Here is a 20,638-nt window from a genome sequence, read left to right as displayed (position 1 = left end):
AGCGGAGTGAAGTCGCTGCTCACACACCACAGATTATAATGAGCATGGCCCATGGGGGGCGCTGCGGGGCTCTGAAACAAACAGTCCAGGCTAATAGGCGGCAGTGAAGTTTAAGCTTTTGTGCACTGAATAAATCAGCATCTGATAGACTGAGAAATCTCTCATAAATCAGCAGAAACACAACAGGTAGCCTGTTTCCTGGTCTTTTGAAGGTCACAGAAACATCAGTGCAACATTAAAATGTTGCTTTCTTGACCTGTGCATATCTGTTATGTTAAAATATGTGAGTCAGTAACTTTTTTGGTAGGCCTAAAGGTAACATATGAGCCTATCCAAAAAGTGGTCTGTGGACTAAACCTACTACAAAACTGTGTTAGAAATATTAGAAATGTGTTACTTCTTTTTAATATACAAGGGAATCAGCTACATTTTGATGTAAGATTTAAAGGTTGAGATAACTGAAACTGGGTCCAGAATGAGCAGGGTTCATTTAAAGGCATTAAAGTATTTGAAAAGATTAAAAACAATGTTTATATTGTTAATTAATAATTGTTACTTTGAATGGTTATAGCTAAAGTAACATTCCTTTAATACATTGCTTGAAAATGTTTTCATGTTTTCTGGTGCTTGTTTGAATTAAATGTTCAAATTGTTTCCATGGGTTGCTTCATACTGTGTCAGCCAACCTCATGATGGGGCTGGTTGGCACAAAGGCACAACATGACTTTAATCGCAGTCACCTAATTTGTGTAGATTGGAACCCATTTATTTATAGCTGAGAGCTTTGCTGCTGATCAGAATATTCTAACGTAAATTATGTCAGAGAAATATGAAAGAGCATGAAAAGTGTTTGCTAGGGCACATTTTGAGTCACTCTTGAAAAATATGTTAAGCTTAACTCAACGTCACTGAACTTTCGCTACCATTGAGTTTAGCTTTGTTATGATGGAAAAAAATAATAGCAATAATAGCGTATGCCTTTGTTTTTTCTATATCTAAAGCCACTCAAAAACCATGCTAAACCAACAATGTTGAGAAATAAAAAGAAAAAAAAAGAAAAATAATTAAATTAAATTAAATTAAATACTGTTACTGAAAAAATGTGATTAAATTCCAGTCACTAATCAAAATGTTGATTACAAAAGTGGTCTCATTCAAACATTTATTTTTCCTTAAAAAGTTTTTAAGTGGAACTTAACATTTATTCTGCTGCTTTGCATCTTTCGACATGCAGGAATGCCTTCTTTTGGCATAGTTTATTTCCATTTTTCAGCTGTTTAAAATATGTGTTAGAAAAGTAATTAAAAAGTCATGTTTCCTTTCTTTAATAAAGTAATTAAAATAGTTACATTGGACTACTTATTATATTTTAAACAGGGCAACTAGTAATCTGTATTCTATTACTTTTTAAAAGTAACCTCACCAACACTGTCAACCAAACGGATGAGTGGTCATTTTGTGATTAAGTTAGTGATACTAACATAATAATTTTACAATTTTTATGAAACTATTAAACCAATTAATTTTCACTGTTGTTAAAATCATATGTTTAAAGTTATTCCATTATGTATCTTTGTTTAAAAAATCTATCAGTATAATTTCTTTTACATTTTTTAGATGTTTTCAAAGTAATGTTACGGCAAATATCTAGAATAAACATATGGAAATATCACTAGTACTGGTAATATTACTAATTCCATGGGAACAAATTGGTATATGTTGGTAAAGTAATGTGTTTCCAATGTTTTAACAGTACATGATTTTATGGTTTGTGATTCCAATTTTTTTCTTTCTGTTTAATATTGGTAGAGGCCTGTATTTGATGCACTCTGTAAAAAAAATGCCCCAGCAAAATACAAAAAATAAACAAAAAATCATTATAATTTTCATTGTCCCAGTGAAATTTTAAAAATTCAAAATGCAAAAAAAAAAAAAAAAAAAATTATATATTGCCCCAGTGATACAGAAAAATAAAAATTCAAAATGCAAAAAAAAGATAATCCACTGCTATTTCTAATGAGAGCATTAAAGGGTTAAATCCATTTACTCATAATATTTTTTGTTGTTTTGGTCTTTTAGGATCTTAAAAAGCTTCCGGTAATCTGGATATAAACGCCTTTCCTCTGCTTTAAAATAAGTCTCAACAAGGACAAAGCTGCTGCCAGAGGGATGCTATCTCCTCAGCGTCTGTGCAGGTTAATCACATCCTCTTCCTGTTCCTTCGCCTTCCACTCAGCCTTCAATACAAAGTACAAAAGAACCTCACTGAATGAAAAACCTCCTTTACTCCTATGGAAGAGAAACCCATTTGCTCAACACACCGTAATAACATCTTGCATTAAATGGATAAATAATACATTGATTAATTTACGGACCACAGATGAGACAGGAGTAGATGCTAAAGATCTTTTTATTGAGAACACAGCATACCAGTGAAAATATGCTCCACGCTCAGAGCTTTATGCATAGGACCCCTTAAGAGCTTTAACAAATTTCAGTAGGACTCCGTAATTGCGCACCAATTACTGTATCTCATTTGACGCCATTACAGGTTGATGGGGGGGAAACAAACAAGTCTTTTTATGATTGATAATAGGAGTGAGCTTTAACATAGCAAGTGGTTGTTTCCCTAATGTGTGTATTCACTCTGAGCAAATCTCTGTCAATTCCACGCCAGCCTATGAAGGCCCTGTGTTGCTATAGGGATGGGGTGTCCATGGCAACAGTGTGAAATCAGGGGACATGTCGTTTAGCAGGCAACACATAAAGTTAATAGGGTTAGGGGGAAATAGAGGTGCCAGACTGCCATTGGTGACCTCGTTCAAACACAGACAGCATCTGTAATGAGTTAAACAAAGACAAAAGTGAAAAGAAACTAAGTAAATATCAGCAACTTGATGGACTTGAGAAAATCTAAGACAGAAGTCTTAGCAGTCACAAAACCAAAACTATAAAACTGAATATACAAATACTTGTATAAAAATAAATCCCTTCAACCCCAGAATGGAATCCTCTTATCTTATTACAAAGTGTAACATCCACTATTCTCATTAGCTTCACATACAACCAAACACTTCTCACATTTCAAGTCATTCAGACTAAAAACACTCTGAGATATCAAACCCATAAGACATTAAGACACTAAGAAAGTCTTTTTGGGTTGGTGTTACATTGGTACAGTACAAAACGTGCAAAAAAAAAGAGCCTGAGGTAATGCTGGACTCTAATGAGGATAAAAAACTGATAAAACCCCTTAAAAGATAAATATTACCGTAGTTGTCGATTTCACATTGTTAGACCAAACCGATTAACGATGGAAGATTCTCCCTTTCAGATAAACTAAATAAGTGACTTATCATAAAGTACATCAGTGCTACAGGTAGCTTGAGTTGAAGTGAAAGCTGGGAATTAAATTTAAAAAAACAACAACGATTTGATCAAAGGGTTTTCTCTAACTTCATCATCCATTCACATTCCTGCACTTCCTGTACGTTCTACGTAGCCTCGACAAGACTTTACAAAAAGGTCAAATGGAGAAAAGCCATTTTCAGAGATGGACAGTCTCCTCTAAGTGTATCATGTTTTATATTTTAAACCACATACATCCACACACATCTGATCACCTGCTTTAAAAAGCAAAAATAAAAGAGAACTTATCCCTTTCCTCCAGTGACTGAGAAGCAATAGGGAGCATTTGCATTAAATATTATTAACCAATTCACAGCTGGACAACAAGAAAAATAAAATCTCATATTAGATGATTTTGCATTAGGACCTCATCAGCCGCAAAACTGTGCTGAACCCATGTAAATCTGTGTTGATGTTGATATTGATATGTGCTGATGATATTTAATACACTGCTGCCATTAGGAGCAGTTTTGCTGTATTGGGGTCATTAGAAATTTCATTATCACTGAAAGGAAAATAAATACAATTATTTATTATTATTAAGACTAACTGTAAAATAAACCCAAAGCTATTCTCAAATTTAAAAGCTTAAAGTATTTCCTGGACAAATCTCAGGAGTTTCAACTGTTTTCAATCAGGAGGTGGTAGCTGATGATTAACTGTCCCCTTGGTGCCCAAACTCTGTCAAGGTGCTGAGATTACTGGCCATGGGAAAGAGCTTAGACACCAAGAACAGTTAGTCACTTCTGATACTGTGTGACTGATCCTACAAGGCTCCCCGTGAAAACAAAAAGCACACACACAAGGAGCATGCAAAGGCTAAAATCAGTCCGAAAAACACGACGAGGGGACTTGTGCTGGTCCTTTATGCTGTGAGGTCATCCGATGTGGGTGTGAAGTCCGTGGTGCGCAGGGCGTTGGACTGCGCCCGTCTGCGCGCCAGCCTGGAGTTGGACGGAGGAGAAAGCCTCATGGAGCAAACGATGGCTCCGACATCCTCCTGCTGCTCGTCGTGCTGGGATAGCTGCCGGTTAAAAGCGATGGCTTCTGCTGCAAACTGGGTCAGGTCTTTGGTGCTGCTGTTCCTGCAGGAAGAGAGGAGGCAGAGGAGGATTTAATGGATGGTTGCATGTGTTTTTTTGTACCGTTTACACATTTCAACCCTGCCTCTTCTCACTCAATCAGACGTTTTCACACCAAACACATCAGCTCTACTGTCCTGTCGAAAAATAATGCAGTTGTGTTGAGCCGATTGCTTTAATCTGACTTTACTCTCTCTGTAGAGCATTTTAAAATACTTCAGTGTTGTTTAAAACACCTGATAAACTTCATAAATATATTTGACATGACTTTTTAAGCTGACTGTCATACCTCTGTAGAACATGAGGAGTTGGAAGACCTCTCTCTGGAGCGTTCTGTAAAAAAAAGAAAATGAATATTTAACTTGAAATCAATTAAAAATAAAATAGAAACAGCAATGAATGAATGATACCAGGGGTCCTGGTAGTTGAGTTTAAGACTTTTTAAAGTTGTGTTTAAAATTTTTTAGTTGGGTTTAAGACTTTTTAAATGCCACACGGAAAGAAAGTAAAGACCAATTTCACAAACCAAAACTGAAGAAAACAGGGATGGACGTCATCTATAGTCATTATGACTTGACCAGCGGATTTCACTACAAGCCAGCTGGCTGTTGAAATAGGTGATGTGCTTTGCGTTCTAAAACCAGCCATCGGCGATTTGACCAGCTGAGTTGCAGGTGACACCACCAGCCAGTTTGAGTCGAGCGCAGACCGGCCAGCTCACACTGCTGCAACGTTCTAAAACAGTTCTGTCTTGTCGCAAATCTTTGGTCTGAACTGGGTTTTAAGATAGATCTCAGATGGCTGGTCTGACAGGAGCTCTTTGGTCAGGCAGGTAAACGTACAAAAAACAAGATCCAGGGATTATGCCCTCATTTTCTGATCAATGAAGCCAGTGCCCTTTAAGACTTTTTAGGGATCTGTGGGAACCCTGGATACAGTGGTCCTTGTATCAGATAATATTAGAGTACCCAGACGGTACAGCTATTCTAGTGCACACGTGTAATGATACCCACCCCCTGCACCCAAGGGTGCTTGAGGACCTGAGCAGCACTGAGGCGCAGAGTTGCATCCCGAACAAGCAGCTTGGATATGAGATCCTTGGCCCCCTCTGTGATGTGATCCCAGTCCTTGTCTGGAAACTCATACTTCCCCTGCTGGATGCTCTCAAACAGGTGACTCTGTGGACAGAATATAACACATCATCCTGTGAAACTGTTGAGCTGTCATGCTGAAGCATTACAGTGCCTGCATGTGCGTCTCATGTTGACTGAATGCTGCTCCTCCAATGTCACGAGCCACTCGAGGAGAGGTTAAACATTAACCCTGGACTCAGATAATAATCAGGTGACAACAGAGGAGAACAATTCATGTCCAGAGCTACAGGTGCAGTCACACCTAAATCAATCTATACAGTCACACTCCTGCTTTTTGTTCCCAGTGGTATTAAGAATACACTTAGATAAGATGTGACTAAACCAAGAGGCACATGTACTATGAATACTGTTGAGCAACACAGTCTGAATGTAGCAGGCAAACATTATTTATAGTGAATACACTATCTTATTAATAGCTATACCATAGAGGTGGGCAAAATCTTCTGTTACAGTATGTGTAATATATCATTAAAATAACCATACTATACTTCATCACATTTTAAGTGTTTCTGGATTCTGTATTTATAACTTCACTCTCCTCCTACATGTATGTCCAAATCACATTAGACTCGTTCAAGATGAGCCAGGCCTGAGTGGAATCGCTTAACGGTGATTGCCGCACAATGCATTTTGGTTAGATTTGTGTCCGACTTGTGGGCACCGATAACCTTACGAGATTGCAGTGGACTCAGTTTCTTGAGCGAAGCACCACAGTTACTCTCTGCTAATTGCAAGACCCAGGGCATGATGGGAAACACCTGGCTGTCACCCACAGAGTGTGCTGATTGACTCTTAGCTTCAACCACAAACACTACGTTTTGTAGAAAATGCCAATTTTCTGTGTAAATTATTGTTTAACGCTGGATTGTAGGCTGTTAGTCTCATGTTGTTAAACCAGTTACACTCATTGCCATTTACAGTGTACTGTTATTTCCACTTGTGTTTCTACTTATGTTATCTCACCTGTAAACCAATGTTTAAACTTAAGGAATAAATGTCTTGGGACCATTCAGTAGTTAGCATTAGGTTAGTCTTAGGAGTAGTGTAGATTATAGATGTTACTGTATATTATATACACTTTATTAAATCTAGGCGACATGTTCATAAATACATTTTAAAGTACAATTTGCGTCATGTCTGGGCCCCTACTCTCAAGCTTTCAATAGCTTATCAGGGTGTTTCATTTCACATCTCCATTATTTCTTATGAATTGTACATGTACTTTTTCGCTATCTGTTTTTTGTGAATAAACTTGTGAATTGAGTTGAGTTGTGCAATTAAAGTTTAATCTGTTAACAAACATGTGTTGTTGTTGTTGTTGTTGTTGTTGTTGTTGATGATGATGATGATGATGATGATGATGATGATGATGGTAATAATAATACATGGTCTGCTAACTACAGGTAACCTATAGATGGATCTAAAAGAATGTAAATATTTTCTGTGACGACGTTTTGAAGGCAGCTGGAAATGGAGCATCTTTGTAGGAAACAGTTTGATTTGACTGCAGTTTTCACCGCCCCCTGGCCGCTGCCCGATATCATGTACTTTCCACGCGAAGCGCAGTTTATCTCGAACGAGCCTATCACCTTGCGTGACAGCTAGGTTCGTGAGATTGTGAGATCGCAAGATTACGCGGATATCCGGCCCTGATTTGCTACCCCTGCAGTAGAAACAGTTTTGCCAAATCTATACTTGTGGATACATTTCTACTGTTGCACGGTATATACCATCATATTGCCCAACCCTACTATACAATATGCATAATATGTAACTGCACTTTATGCACATTACAAGTTTTCAGAGTCCAAGGTGGCATCTATAATGTCATGTTTTGTCTGCCCAACGGTCCAAAACCCATATATATTCAGTTTCCTATCATAACATACTACAAGGGCCAGTATATCCACCAGAGGTGCTTGTCGGACAGTCTCATAAGGTTCAGAAGCCCCCCCCCTACCCCTTTCACATTCCAACCATTTCTGTACTTTCATTCACATCCACTGTAAACACTGTAGGATGTAAACACTCAGATGTTGACTGGGTAAACATACCTGGCAGGTTCTGCAGGTTTCTCCACGGTCCCAGCCGCAGTCGGTGCCACAGTGGCCTGTGAAAGGAGGGCTGCCGCTCAGCAGGATGTAGAGGATGACCCCAAGACTCCAGAGGTCACAGCGTTTGTCGTAGAAAGAGGCCTCATCAGTGAACACCTCCACTACTTCTGGAGCCATGTACTCTGCTGAGCCACACTAAGAGAGGACAAAAAAAAAAAAAAAACACAGGAAGAGCCACGTAACTGTTATCCATCACACTGATCTTGTTTGTTTGTATGTGTCTGTGCCATGAAATTAAAACTAGACTGTTACCGGTGTTGTGAGCTCTGGGGTTGTTATGGGCGTGCAGGCACTGCTGAGCTTCACTCCACTTCCCAAGTCAAAATCACAGATCTTTACTGGGGACACCTGAGTCAAGAGATGGAGGAGAAATATTAAACTGCTGTGCTCTATTTCTCTAGGAACAACTAATGTCCTTCTAAAAGCTTCCTGTCCTTTAAAAATCACTTACCCGATCTGTGTATTCACAAAGGATGTTCTCCAGCTTAAGGTCTCTATGGGCAATGCCTGTAGAAAAGCACATTGTAACCATGACAACATAAAACAAAGCCACAGCTATTACCCTTGACTTTCATATGATAGCTGTGTGGATGTTGACCTACCTTTAGTGTGGAGGAAGTCAAGAGCTTGGGCAATGTCCCTGACTACCTTACTGGCTTCCAACTCATCAAAGTGCTTCCTGTTCTGGATGTGTGTCAGAATGGAGCCTGAGGGAAGAGAAAACAATCGCTTGTAGCAATTACTGTGTTTATGAAGGGTCATTTGAAAAGCCAAGCGTGTGTAGATGGTGTAACTGTTGAGGTATTCATTTATACTTACCACCGCGCAGCTTTTCAAACACCAAATAAAAGCAGGAGTTGTCTTCAAAGAACTGGATCAATTCCAAGACGTTTCTAAATCAGGAGATTTTCCAATGATTAGAATCTGTTTCATTTTGTGTTGGTTTTATTTAAGTTAAAAAATGTCTGACAGAAATTACTCACTTGTTTCCCTGACACTGGTACAGAGTCTCCACCTCTCGAAAGACCCTGCTGCGGCTGTGCCCTGCGCTCTTTTCTATGATCTGTGTAAAAACAAAACACAACAGAACATATTATACATGTCATACATTAAACTTGGAAAAATTCAAACTTCTCAAAAGTCTGAGCATTCATGTAAACCCTTGCATGATTTATTTAAAGGTACGCCAAATGTTTTACCAGAACTATTTTCACAACTTTCTCGTCAAGGCTCTCTATCAGGTACAGCTATTGCTAAAAGTAGTGTTAATTTGGTACACATTTTAGATCCTTGACACAAAACAACATCCTACAAGTTGTCCCAGCATTTTCTTAATCTTAATGACAAAAAATGTCTTAGGCACCAACACATGCTGCGTTTTTTGTGCCAACAAATCCATTGTTTCCAATACAGATGCAAGGAAGACACGCTCAAAAGCAAGAGTGTTGCTTTTGTGGTACGCAAGTGTTTGCAAGCGCCTGTTGTTCAGGGCACAACGGCTGTCCCTCTGACATCACAAAAAGTTTAACTGTTGGAGTGCCGCAATGCACAGCATGTCATGTGACAAGGGACAGTAGGTCACAGCCGTCAGATATTTATTTTTTTCCGTAAATATTAGTCTATGGTAAATATGGAGAAGTTGATCATTTTAGTGCAGGGCTACCCAGAGCTTTACATCTGTCCCACAGATATCATTTTAGGCCTAAAACACAGTTAAAATAATAGCTGCACTAAGCATTTCTGGTAAGTAGGTCATAATGCAGTGCTGGTTATGTTAAAAACTTCAGACACAACCTGCCTCTTCGCCTTTGGCAGTTGGCACAGAGTAGCTGCAAGAGTAACACCCAGTGCCTGAGCACACCTTTTTCAGACTATGAATTATGGGGCATATGTCCTGGCCCTTTCTCTGTTAACTGAAAAATATCCTTACTCACCTTTACAGCAAACTCCTGTCCATTCTGCAGACTTATGCATCCTTGAACTTTGGCATAAGCCCCCTGGCCGAGCACCTCATCTGTTAGTTTGTAAAGATCTGGAGAAAATGGGACATATGAGACTGCAGTAGGTGCTTGTGGAGTTGTTTTTTTTATTTTTCGTGTCTCACAATAATGTCATTACCATCAAAAGTGCCAGTGGAGCTGTCTGTCGCTCTGGTTCTTTTCTTCTTTTTTCTTTTAGCTGCATCTGGGATGTTCACTGGCTGGCTTTTCTCAATTTCTGTAGCAACACAAAAGAAGCCATAGGCAAGCAAATTAGTTAAAACAGCACAGACTTTACCGGTGTGTTACTGTATGCACCATAAGTTTCAGTAGCTCCAGAGCTGTTCTGAATTATAGAGCCGTTGTACCTGCTGGGCCCTGGGAAAGGTGCTGTCTCTCGACTGAAGTGACCCTGTTCTCCTGAGTTCCCCCACAGCTCTGCCCCACCTGGCCCACAGCCAGGGAGTTACCCTGTAACAGGGAGAAGGAGGCCACATGGAAGGGGAAAAGGGAGGGGAAAGTGCGAGAGTAGCAACAGAGATCAGTTGGTTATTCAGTAGTGAAACCACAAGAGGGAATACATAGTTCTTCCTCTTTGTTTTCAGTGTTAAATTGCGAAACATTGAGACTTTCACCCAAATTTCTGAAACACTTGTGAAACAGTCGACCACACAGTAAAACATATTGTTGATAAAACTTTCTTTTACAAAACAATGACCCAGTGTAATTACACAGAACTACCTGTTACCACCTAGCTTATCTTATCTTCCCCCAGTGGCAACCTGCCAAAACCGTGGCCTGATGAGAATACAGGAAACAACATGACAGGCCTCATCTCACCCTGGATATTCCCAGAAGCATTTACACAATCAGTTACAGTGCATGACTCATGGAATGACGAAACTTCTACAAGTTTGTACAGACAACTCTGACAGTCTGCTGGCGGCTTCCTGGCAGCTTGGTCTTATCTACCACGTCTCAGGAAGTGAAAAGGTTTTGAAATCAGCAACATCAACAGCTCACATCTTACCTGGAGAGAGTGCTGGAAGGTTTGCAACTCTGTCATCATGCTGTGCCTCACCATGTCTGCCAACTAAGAGGGCAACACAAACACTGAGTTAGTCTGGAACAAACTGCACCAGCAGAGACGTAAATATACACAATAACAAGTGTACAACAAAGTGGTAGGAAGTCAAAGAATGCGAGTAATGAAAAAGCAAAAAGGTTCATTAGTATCCTGCCCTAACTTGACGTGTAACTTCCTCTTTCTTTCCCCTTCTAATGTCACAAAAGTGACAGTTAGCCACAGAGTTCAAGTTAGGTTAGCTTTAGCCTTCCGGCAAGTAAGAGGTATGCATAAGTCGTCTGTTAGTTAGCATTTGGCTATATTATCCAGCGTTATAACAGCTGAAAGTGAGACATATAGCTTACAGCTGATGTCCTGAAACTTAGTTAGCAAGTGTGTACCGACAGCCAATACCGCAGCTAACAATAGCCACGTCAATAACGTTGCTTACATTAGCATAGTTGCTACAAATATCAAGGTGTCCTTAACAAGAGCGAACAATGTAACGTTATAAATGTTTCACCCGATTATTAGAAAACAAACAGCGTCCACTGCTGACTGTATAATCCGATGTTATTGTCGTTAGCCCCGGCTAGCTAGCAAGTACCCTTAGCTAGCTTCTCCTGCCGAATAACGTCCATTCGCTGGTTTGTGTTTAGAGACCGGTCGAGTGTCGTTAAAACATAAACATAAATGCAATATAAACACTTCTTACCTTGATTCTGTGTCCAAACCATCCAGATCCTCTCTGTCAAAGCCCCTCACAGCTGATGTAAGCACCCATTGCTAGCTGGACTCCATCACACAGACAGACGGTGACGCACACGGCGGGAAAGCACATAAACAGACGTTTGCTCCGCCCTCTTCTGCATACCCCCTTCTCCCATTGGTCGAGAATGAGACTGGCAATGCAACGTCACTTTTCTTATTGCCCCGCCACACCCCCGTCCACGTAGTGGGGATTTTTTGTGCATTATGAGGACATTTAATTACAGATGCAGAGGTTTGGCAGGTCAGCTATGACAAGAGGAAGTACGGCTCACGCCACATACCTTTAGTATTTCATCATTACTGTTTTATTTAGTTCATTGATTCTCCTTGTGTTGGTTTGTCTGGTGAAGTATGTCTGTCTGTGGAGGTTTTATACTGAAACTAACAGCCTGTGCAGCAGACCAAACTTTAAATGCAAATAGGCCTATGTGATTAAAAAAGATATATATAAGTATTAATCTTGTCAATTTACCATCTAACTTAAGTGATACAGTGCTTACATAATGAAAACAAAATCATAACCATGGGCAAATGATAAGACAATGGGCCCCTCGGCTCAGATATGCAAAAGGCCCCACCACATCTCCTGCATAGGAGCGAGACACTAAGATTATGGTGGTTTTGCATCTCTTTGTAGTCGTTATGCATCTCCATGTAGTTTTGTCTCTTTGTAGTCGATTTATGTGCCTTTAAGGTCATTTTGTGTCTCTCTGAGGTAATTTTGTGTGTCTTTTTGGTCATTTCGTGTGTCTTTTTGGTCATTTTGTGTATCTTTGAGGTCATTTCGTGTGTCTGTTTGGTCATTTTGTGTCTCTTTGAAGTCATTTTGTGTGTCTTTCTAGCCAATTTGTGGGTCTTTGAGGTAAATCTGTGTATCTTTTGGTCATTTTGTGTCTCTTTGAGTTCATTTTGTGTGTCTTTTTGGTCATTTTGTGTCTCCTTGTAGTTGTTTTGTGTCGGGTTGTAGTCATTTTATGTCTCTTTGTGGTTGTTTTGCCTGTATTTCTTGTTATTTTGTATCTCTGCAGTTCCTTTGTATCTCTTTTCATCATTGTGTGTCTTTTGAGCTCATGTCATGTGTCTTTGTGGACATTTTTTGTCTCTTTGAGGTCATTTCATGTGTCTTTTTAGTCATTTTGTGGTTCTGTGAGGTAATTTTGTGTGTCTTCTGGTCATTTTGTGTCTCTTTCGGTCATTTTGTGTCTCCTTGTAGTTGTGTTGTGTCAGTTTGTAGTCATTTTGTGTCTCTTTGTTGGTTGTTTGGTCCATTCTTGTATTTATTTTATATATCTGATGTTCCTTTGCATCTCTTTTCGTCATTGTGTCTGTTTGCGGTAGTTTTGTGTATCTTTTGGTCATTTTGTGTCTCTTTGAAGTAATTTAGTGTGTCCTTTGGTCATTTTGTGTCTCTTTGAGATACTTTCTTTAGTCTTTTTGGTTATTTTGTGTCTCCCTGTAGTTTGTTTTAGTTTTTGTGTCAGTTTGTAGTCATTCTGTGTCTCTTTGTGGTTGTTTTGCACATTTTTCTAGTTATTTTGTGTCTCTAAAGTTTCTTTGCATCTCTTTGTGGTAATTTTGAGTCTCTTTCTGATCTGTTCGTGTTAATTTTTTGTGACATTGCAGATGAAGGCCAGGGGGCCCCTGACACTTTCGGACCCTTGGCCCTAGCCCAGTAGGCCCATTCAGTAATCCATTCGTGATAATAACAATGTTTTTGTACTGTATTTTTATGTTCAAACCATAAAAAACATCAAATAAAGTACAAACTTTCATTCAACAAAACAAGACAACACTATATAAAAAGGTCAAACACAAACATACATGCACAGTGAGGAAGAGAGAAAAGGCATGAGTACAGGAGATGTATTATAAACCAACACATAGTCCTACATAATGATGGCATCAAGCGCCACAGTTACTGTAAATAAAAACTTCTATGAAGGCACAGTGCCACCAGCTGAAGAGGTGTGGTTATGTTAGTGGACCCTCCCAGTTATGTTCAGAAAATCACTCACACAACTTTATGTAAAAGCGTTCTTTGTTTTGAGTGTTTTGAAGCCGAAGATTTCTCACAGGGCTCAGATAACATGAAAATGTAAACTCCTTTTGTCCATGTGGATTTGTTTAATTGCATATCTTCTCTGTCATCTCTTTCTGTAGGAGAAGAAAACAAAGGACATGGTTAACACATCAGATTCATATTGTACGAGGAGGTGAATGATTGTTATGAAGTGCAATCTATACTGTTATCATGAGGAATAATATTTCTTATTGTGTGAAACAAAGCTGTTATTCCTATCAGACCAGCAACAAAAAGAATCGCCTTGGGCACTAAAGGTGGGACAATAAAACAGGGTCTGTTTACAAGATTCACCTTTTCTGCGGCGTGTTGACATAAATTTCTCATCCTCGTTTTGCTTTACGAGGGGAATTACGCAGCCCGGGCTTCATAATGATGATAACTGAAGCCTTTTATTGACGCTTGAAGCACCGTTCTCCATCTGCTCATATGTGATGGAGGTCCCTTTGTTGGAAAAAAAGCAACAACTACACAAACTCTGCCTCATTACATGATTGCACAAAGTCAGTAACTTTTCTTATGAGAGTTGTTGCTTCAAACCAATTTCTATAAAGCAGTTAATGAGTTTCTTTCATGATGGAAAATTGGGGGGAAAGTGAATGCTGATTCCATTCTTGGTGTCAAATGGAAAAGTATTGTTATCTCAGGGAAATCATACAGTCAGTGCAGCTTCAGAAGACAAAATCTGTGGTTATTTTCTTTGTGCTGCATGTGCACTAGCCAGGGAACACACACTGACATGAGGATAATCTCACCAAGCATGCTGCACAACAAGGTTATAGATGGCAGGATGGCTGATATTTTCTGCAAGACTGACAGTTATGAGAGTGATACTGACATCCTCCCAACACAAAACATCTATCTGATCCTCTTTCTCCTGCTCCCTGTCATCACCCTCGAACATCTGAGCTTGTGCTATATTCTCACCAGGGGCTCCAGTTCAGAGTGATCAATGAGGTTGAACTCAGAGATGAAGTAGTAGTAGTGCTTGTAGCAGGTATTGATGTGGGCCTCGGCACCCATGCTGCAGATGCTGTCAAAGTGATGGATGTAAACATGCACAAACACTCTGAAGAGGCGGCTCAGGATCTTCTTGCACACCTGCTGGAAGTTCTTCGGGAAAGGTACACCTAGTGTGAAGAAAGGAGAAGCGTGTTACAGACGTGAATAGACTTCCACCTGAGAAATTGTTTGATTAAATCTGAAACAAAGATGTTATCATTTTCTGAAACTGTAAGTAATATGAGTTCCTCTGAGCACAGCCGTTTTTCAGGTACATAAAAGTGACATAAAAGGGAAAAGACAGGATGTTCAACTTAATACTCTATTGCACTTTTCTTCAAAAATTGATAACCACACAAATTTCAGTTGTGAGGCCTGTCAGTCTAAAAGGTGCCTTTATGCTTGTTGTCAAAGAGGACTGATAAAAGCATCTTGTAGCTGAAATACTCTCTTTTACTACTTGGTAATTTAGGGAGCTGTGGGTGCTGTGGCTTCCCCAGAAATGTGCCATAGGGGTGGCCAGATGTGGCCACTGAAAATCTTGGGGTAGCACCAAACCCAAAAGCCTGTACTGAATTTTAGGAATTCAATTATGCTGTTGAAATACACAGGCGAGTTGAAAGCTAGGTAAGAATCTCATACTGATATACTTTGGTTTCTAATTTTACAGGTAATGTTATCTGATGTGCATAGACTAATACTGTTAACATAGGTTGGTCATTTTTTTCTTGAAAGACAAGTATACAGCTTAAATGAAAAGGAGTACATTGATTGTAAGGAACAAAACATGTACTGAGAACATCCATCAATCCATTTTCTAACCGCTTTTCCTCTTGAGGGTCGCGGGGGGGCTGGAGCCTATCCCAGCTGACATGGGGCGAGAGGCAGGGTACACTCCTGGACACGTCGCCGGACTATCGCAGGGCTGACACAGAAAGACAGACAACCATTCACGCTCACATTCACACCTATGGACAATTTAAATTTAACCTGCATGTCTTTGGACTGTGGGAGGAAGTCGGAGTACCCAGAGAGAACCCACGTTGACACGGGGAGAGCATGCAAACTCCGCACAGAAGGGCTCCCACACCTGGGATCGAACCAGAAACCCTCTTGCTGTGAGGCGACAGTGACCACCACACCACCGTGGTGCCCTGTACTGAGAACAAGCATCTTCAAATTTAGGGGAGACTCATGGGCACCCATAGAATCCAAATCATTCAGATATCTTATGGTGTGAGTTCAAGGGACCCCTTTGAGATTGGCCATAACTGTTGTTCCCTCGCCAAAATTTAGGCTAAATTTGAAGCCTTATTTAGTCTTCTTCTGGACGGACTATGGTGACAGGGTTGGTACCAGGTTGTTGAGGGCAGTACTTTGTGGGGCATGCTTAACAAAGCAACGTTGATAATCCCTGTACTAAGGCACATTATTCAACATCTTAAGCTTACTCTATCTTCCATTTCCTGTCCCTATTTATTCCTGCTCAAAGCCATGGAGAATTGTGCACACACTGGGTAAAAGGTAGGAAAACACTCTGGTCAATCTATCTCCGGCTAACAAATAGACAAAGCCCACTTACACCTATGGGAAATTTTCAGTTTTCATTTCACCGGACCTGACCTGCATTAGCTCCCAGAGGGATATCATGCATAATACACACAGAGATGCTCCCTGATTCTCTACTCTAATAAATGTTGATTGTCAAATCTGGTGATGAGATAAAATACCACCACAATCACCCGTTCAGTCTCCTCTAAATGTCAACGTCACTGTTTAATTAACCTCCGCTCGAACTTTATCATCTCATTTGGGATGTTAATGAAGGGGAACAGCATTGCACTCCAGGCTGGCACTTCAGCATTGATGCAGCACAACGTCAGTGCAGGCAGCAATCAATCACGCATCAGGTTACACACTTAATAATAGTCTGACTCCTTCATTTGTAGACTCCTCACACACCTACTCTGGTGGGGAAGATGTCCTCATTATTGATGAGCGACTCTATCCAGTCCATCAGCAGGTTCATGTACTTGAGAGCAGGCAGCTTGGTGGGTTTCTTGTAGTCGTCGCCGTCCTGCCACCTGTACTCATACCTCAGCCCGCCAGACATGATGGGACACGTGCGCTCGGAGCAGTACTCGCTGACCGTGCCATAGATCAAGTTGATCCTGTTAAAGAAATCCACAACGTGAACAGCAATCCAGTCGTTGATGTTCTCTCCCTCCGGCAGCTGAACCACTTTCCTCAGGTCTAAGCCGGACTTGAGTGAAGCTTGGGCCTTCTTGTAGAGTTCAAAGCGCTGGGTGCCTGGTTCAAACCGCTTCCTCGGCCTGAATGTTTTGTCTTTGCTGAACACTTGTCCAAGACACAACGCCATTGACTCAGCCGCTTCCCCTGAGATAAGGGGAGAATGAGCTCTCCAGAATAATAATGAGTTTTGCGTTTGATAAAGGGTGACCTTCCTGAGAGATGGGACCAGGCTGGTGTGAGCTCGGAAATCAGGTCACAGGGGGTCAGTGTCTGTCATGTAAAGATTTCAGGGCGCTCTTGTTTTCAGACAGTGAGACGTTTCTGTGAAGAAGAACAACAACAAGAGAAGTCAAAGACCTATTCCTTTCCTGTCAATCCACCACTTTAGGCCAGAGTGACCAAAAATTGCATATGACCAAAACATCAAAGGTATAACTACAAACCATATTATGGTCAGATTGTTTACAAAGGGGGCATACAAACTCTGAAATAATCATGACATCAAAATTCCCAAGCCAAACATTTTCAAGAGCTAGATCATTAAAATGACTCATGCAAGCCAAAATACATAGTGCAAAGAAAACTGTATTTCTCCCCAAGTAAGGACAAAGCAGCGAGTTCATCCCATACGCGCCTTTATTGCCTCCTCTTCTCTGTGTGACCAAGATGACCATATCACAAGATCTTCAGTGGCATCCTTTGATAAAATTAGAAATGGTTTCACTCAGCTGTGGCAAAATTCAGGCCACTAGAGTCAAGCATAGTTGAGAAGATGAATGGCGTGCTGCGACAAACTAAAGGTTAACCACTTCAAGAGAGAATGTCTACAGTACTGTGCTCGCTTTGCTCATTCAGAACATCAGAGTATAAAGGTAGATGCTGTAATGACAAAACTTTAAAGGTCCCATATTGTAAAGTCAGATTCCATGTCTATTTTAATATAAAGCAGGTAAAGGTGCTATATGAATACTGTGAAAGTTTCAAACTGCTCACTCCACTGAGATATGCACACAGTCCATGTTCAGAAACTGTGCCTATGAGCTGTCAAGACTGAAGTTGTGATGTCACAACTATGCTAAACAGACTGAATCACTGTGACTCATGCTTACACTTTCGGGTAGACAAGTGGCTATTATTCTGAGTTGCAGAGATATGTGAAAACTTATTTTTGATGCAACTTTGAGCTGTAATTTTAACATTTAAAGATAAATGGGGTTTTTTGTTCAGTGTTGCTTTGCTAGCATCTACAATAAACCAAATCTACCAGCATGGAAGCTAATGTACTGCTAAGGACAGGGGCTTCATCAAAATGTATTTTAGCCACTGAAATCTCACCTCCCAAAAAATCTAATTTAGTTTAAATCTACTCTATATTTGAATACTGGTCGAGCAATAGTCCAGCAGCTCATGTTCTAAAATGATTGTTTTTGACAATGGAGTCCGGTGGATTTGATGTGACGGCTTTAATATAGTACACAGTTAAACTGATACTGAGTTTTTTAGGCACAAGGTCGAGGCTAGGCAAGTTAAATTATATAGCACATTTCATACCCAAAGTGCTTTTCACATTACTCAAGTCAAAGTTTATTGTAGCCCAAAGCACGCCTCGAAGGGCTGTACAAATAGTATTTTCATATCAATTTAAATGAAATTTTATCTATAAAGTCCAATATCACAAATCAAAATTAGCCTCGGAGGGCTTCAAAGCATATGTTACTAAAAATGACTTAATTAAGGCAGCATTTGCTCAGCGCTGTTTGATTCTATGTACATGATCTGAGGGTTTTCTATCCGAAAGTTATTATAAATACACAAGGTGATTCAGTTTATAGACCATTTCAAATGTGAAACCAGTCTATGCTTGAAACATAAATGGATCCCTTTGTATTTCCTGCTGAATGGCTTTGCTTTCAATGTGATTAAAATCAGCTGACAGGAAGTAAACATGGACCCAAGTTGTTGCCTAGTGATGCAATTTGTGAGGAACTCCCTATAAAGATAGAAAGTGGAACTACAGTGCCGTTATAATTAATTCCCAGGCTGCAATGATGGTACAGACACTGGGTTTTTCAGGAGGGGGGCTTAAAGAGACAGGCATTTCTTAGCATTTCAGACAGAGGGTGAATACAGGTATATTCAGGCAGACAGTACGAGATAAATAATGTGTTTTTTCAACATTAAAGCATTAAAATATGTTCTCGCAGAAACCCAAGATACAAGTATGACACTGAAAATGAGCATAAAATGGGACCTTTAAGCTAGGTGTTAAAGCACAGAACATGACAACTTAATAAAAAGCACAGTGTCAGCGCGACCTCTGGGAAATGAGTCTTGGGATATGAAGCAAAACCAATACAGTACTTAGGAGTGATTTTTTTTTCTAATAGCTATTAACCATCTGGCAGATAATACACACTGATCAGGAGCATGCCCTCAGTGACTGGTTATGTGATCCAAATCCTTTATTGTTATAATGATAAAACATATTTGAATATTAACTAAGTAGCTTATTATAGGAAAATAAGGCGGGCAGTCTGACTGAAAGGGTTGCATTTTATTGTGTTATACTCCACTGAGTTATAATGTGACTGTTTCATACAGTATGTTGCTTCCACAGATTTGACACTGGAGTCACATTCAAGTGACTGTGGTTGCAACATGATACTATATCCGCATTTGTGTCCCATTTTGAACTGCCGGGCCTCAGCGTTTCCTGCGGTTGTTTCACTGTGACTCGAATTAGCAGAAGTTACTGTCTCTGCATTATCATCTGTGCTCACATAATAGACCAAGCACCGATACGCTGGTTTGTTTTGAACTTGTGTTGACCCACTACCTCATTCCAGAAAACTCCCAATCCACAGACTCCTCACATCTGCCTTGTAGTTTCACTGGGTTGTGCTCACTCTTATTATGAAAATGCACACAGCGTTTGATATATGAGAAGGGTACTTTTTCTTTCCACTAGCTTTCACAGTCTGCCTGATCTCAGTTCAAGACTCACCACTGGGGGAGCATGAATACGTGGTCATGAGATAGTTCTTAATGTGTCCATAACAAAAGGGCTTCTGAGGAGGGCTCATAGTTACAGTGTGTCACTCACTGCTCCATTCAGGGAGACAGTTTTAGTCAAACATTAAACTTGAAACCTGTTCGTTATTGAAGACGGTATTAGTTTGTTCAAAAAGTGACAGTATGGGGACAGAGTGACTTGAGTCCTGATCACTTTATGTCTCTCTGCATGCCTCAACAGCCTCAGACTGAAGCATGTCTGATCACGCACTGTTGGCATACTTTCATGGTTTTTCTGGAACTTGCCTGTGACTCCTCAGACTGACAAAACTCCTCTCAGGACCCAACACATAAATGAAACAGAAAAAAAAGAAGGCACTGCAAGTCACGGTAACCAGAAACAAAGGCAGATGGAAATCAATAACAAAAGACTGATATTACAGAATGGAAAAAAGAAGCTGTCTGCACTGTACCTGGCTGAAATCCTACAGCAAAGGAATGCGGTGGAAAGTTGAGGGAAGTTCAGGGAGGATTCAGGCGCCGGAGCCCTTGGCTATAAACTCCCCGTGGAGGACAGCTCCAGCTGCTCTGCCCCCTCTGGCTCCTCTGGATCCTCTCCCTCTCTGCCGGCCACTAACAGACCGAGAGTCTCCAACTTCACTCAGCAGCACAGACAACACAGTAAAGAGAGAAAAAGTTGTTTGGCTTCTCTTCCTG

General features: G+C 40.3%; 2 protein-coding genes across 2 annotated transcripts; both read right to left on the bottom strand.

The window, feature by feature from the left end:
- Nucleotides 1-2,392: 2,392 nt before the first annotated feature.
- Nucleotides 2,393-11,642, bottom strand: mknk1 (MAPK interacting serine/threonine kinase 1). Its single transcript, XM_033622511.2, has 14 exons — nucleotides 11,519-11,642; nucleotides 10,768-10,830; nucleotides 10,106-10,208; nucleotides 9,877-9,975; nucleotides 9,693-9,790; nucleotides 8,742-8,821; nucleotides 8,578-8,651; nucleotides 8,361-8,465; nucleotides 8,210-8,265; nucleotides 8,011-8,106; nucleotides 7,699-7,893; nucleotides 5,504-5,668; nucleotides 4,780-4,823; nucleotides 2,393-4,493 (listed from the first exon to the last, which is right to left on the bottom strand). Exons 2-14 carry the CDS (start codon nucleotides 10,819-10,821, stop codon nucleotides 4,274-4,276), a joined length of 1,389 nt encoding a protein of 462 aa, XP_033478402.1. The 5' UTR covers nucleotides 10,822-10,830; nucleotides 11,519-11,642; the 3' UTR covers nucleotides 2,393-4,273.
- Nucleotides 11,643-13,283: 1,641 nt separating this feature from the next.
- Nucleotides 13,284-20,638, bottom strand: mob3c (MOB kinase activator 3C). The gene is made up of 4 exons (XM_033620987.2): nucleotides 20,395-20,638; nucleotides 16,619-17,230; nucleotides 14,582-14,784; nucleotides 13,284-13,728 (listed from the first exon to the last, which is right to left on the bottom strand). Exons 2-4 carry the CDS (start codon nucleotides 17,034-17,036, stop codon nucleotides 13,699-13,701), a joined length of 651 nt encoding a protein of 216 aa, XP_033476878.1. The 5' UTR covers nucleotides 17,037-17,230; nucleotides 20,395-20,638; the 3' UTR covers nucleotides 13,284-13,698.

This window comes from Epinephelus lanceolatus, chromosome 6 (genome assembly GCF_041903045.1).
Source record: "Epinephelus lanceolatus isolate andai-2023 chromosome 6, ASM4190304v1, whole genome shotgun sequence".
Taxonomy (NCBI): domain Eukaryota; kingdom Metazoa; phylum Chordata; class Actinopteri; order Perciformes; family Serranidae; genus Epinephelus; species Epinephelus lanceolatus.
The sequence above is the reverse complement of the archived record's forward strand: the minus strand, read 5'-3'. Positions and strand labels throughout refer to the sequence as shown.

Excerpts from the sequence above, each read along its gene's own strand:
- mknk1 (XM_033622511.2), bottom strand. The coding sequence starts at position 10,821 with ATGGTGAGGCACAGCATGATGACAGAGTTGCAAACCTTCCAGCACTCT. Across the intron at positions 9,976-10,105 it reads CCTTTCCCAGGGCCCAGCAG|AAATTGAGAAAAGCCAGCCA; the intron begins GTACAACGGCTC and ends GTGTTGCTACAG. Across the intron at positions 4,494-4,779 it reads ACTCCTCATGTTCTACAGAG|GAACAGCAGCACCAAAGACC; the intron begins GTATGACAGTCA and ends CTCTTCCTGCAG.
- mob3c (XM_033620987.2), bottom strand. The coding sequence starts at position 17,036 with ATGGCGTTGTGTCTTGGACAAGTGTTCAGCAAAGACAAAACATTCAGG. Across the intron at positions 14,785-16,618 it reads CATCTTCCCCACCAGAGTAG|GTGTACCTTTCCCGAAGAAC; the intron begins GTGTGTGAGGAG and ends TCTTCACACTAG. Across the intron at positions 13,729-14,581 it reads ACTCTGAACTGGAGCCCCTG|AAAGAGATGACAGAGAAGAT; the intron begins GTGAGAATATAG and ends CTTCTCCTACAG.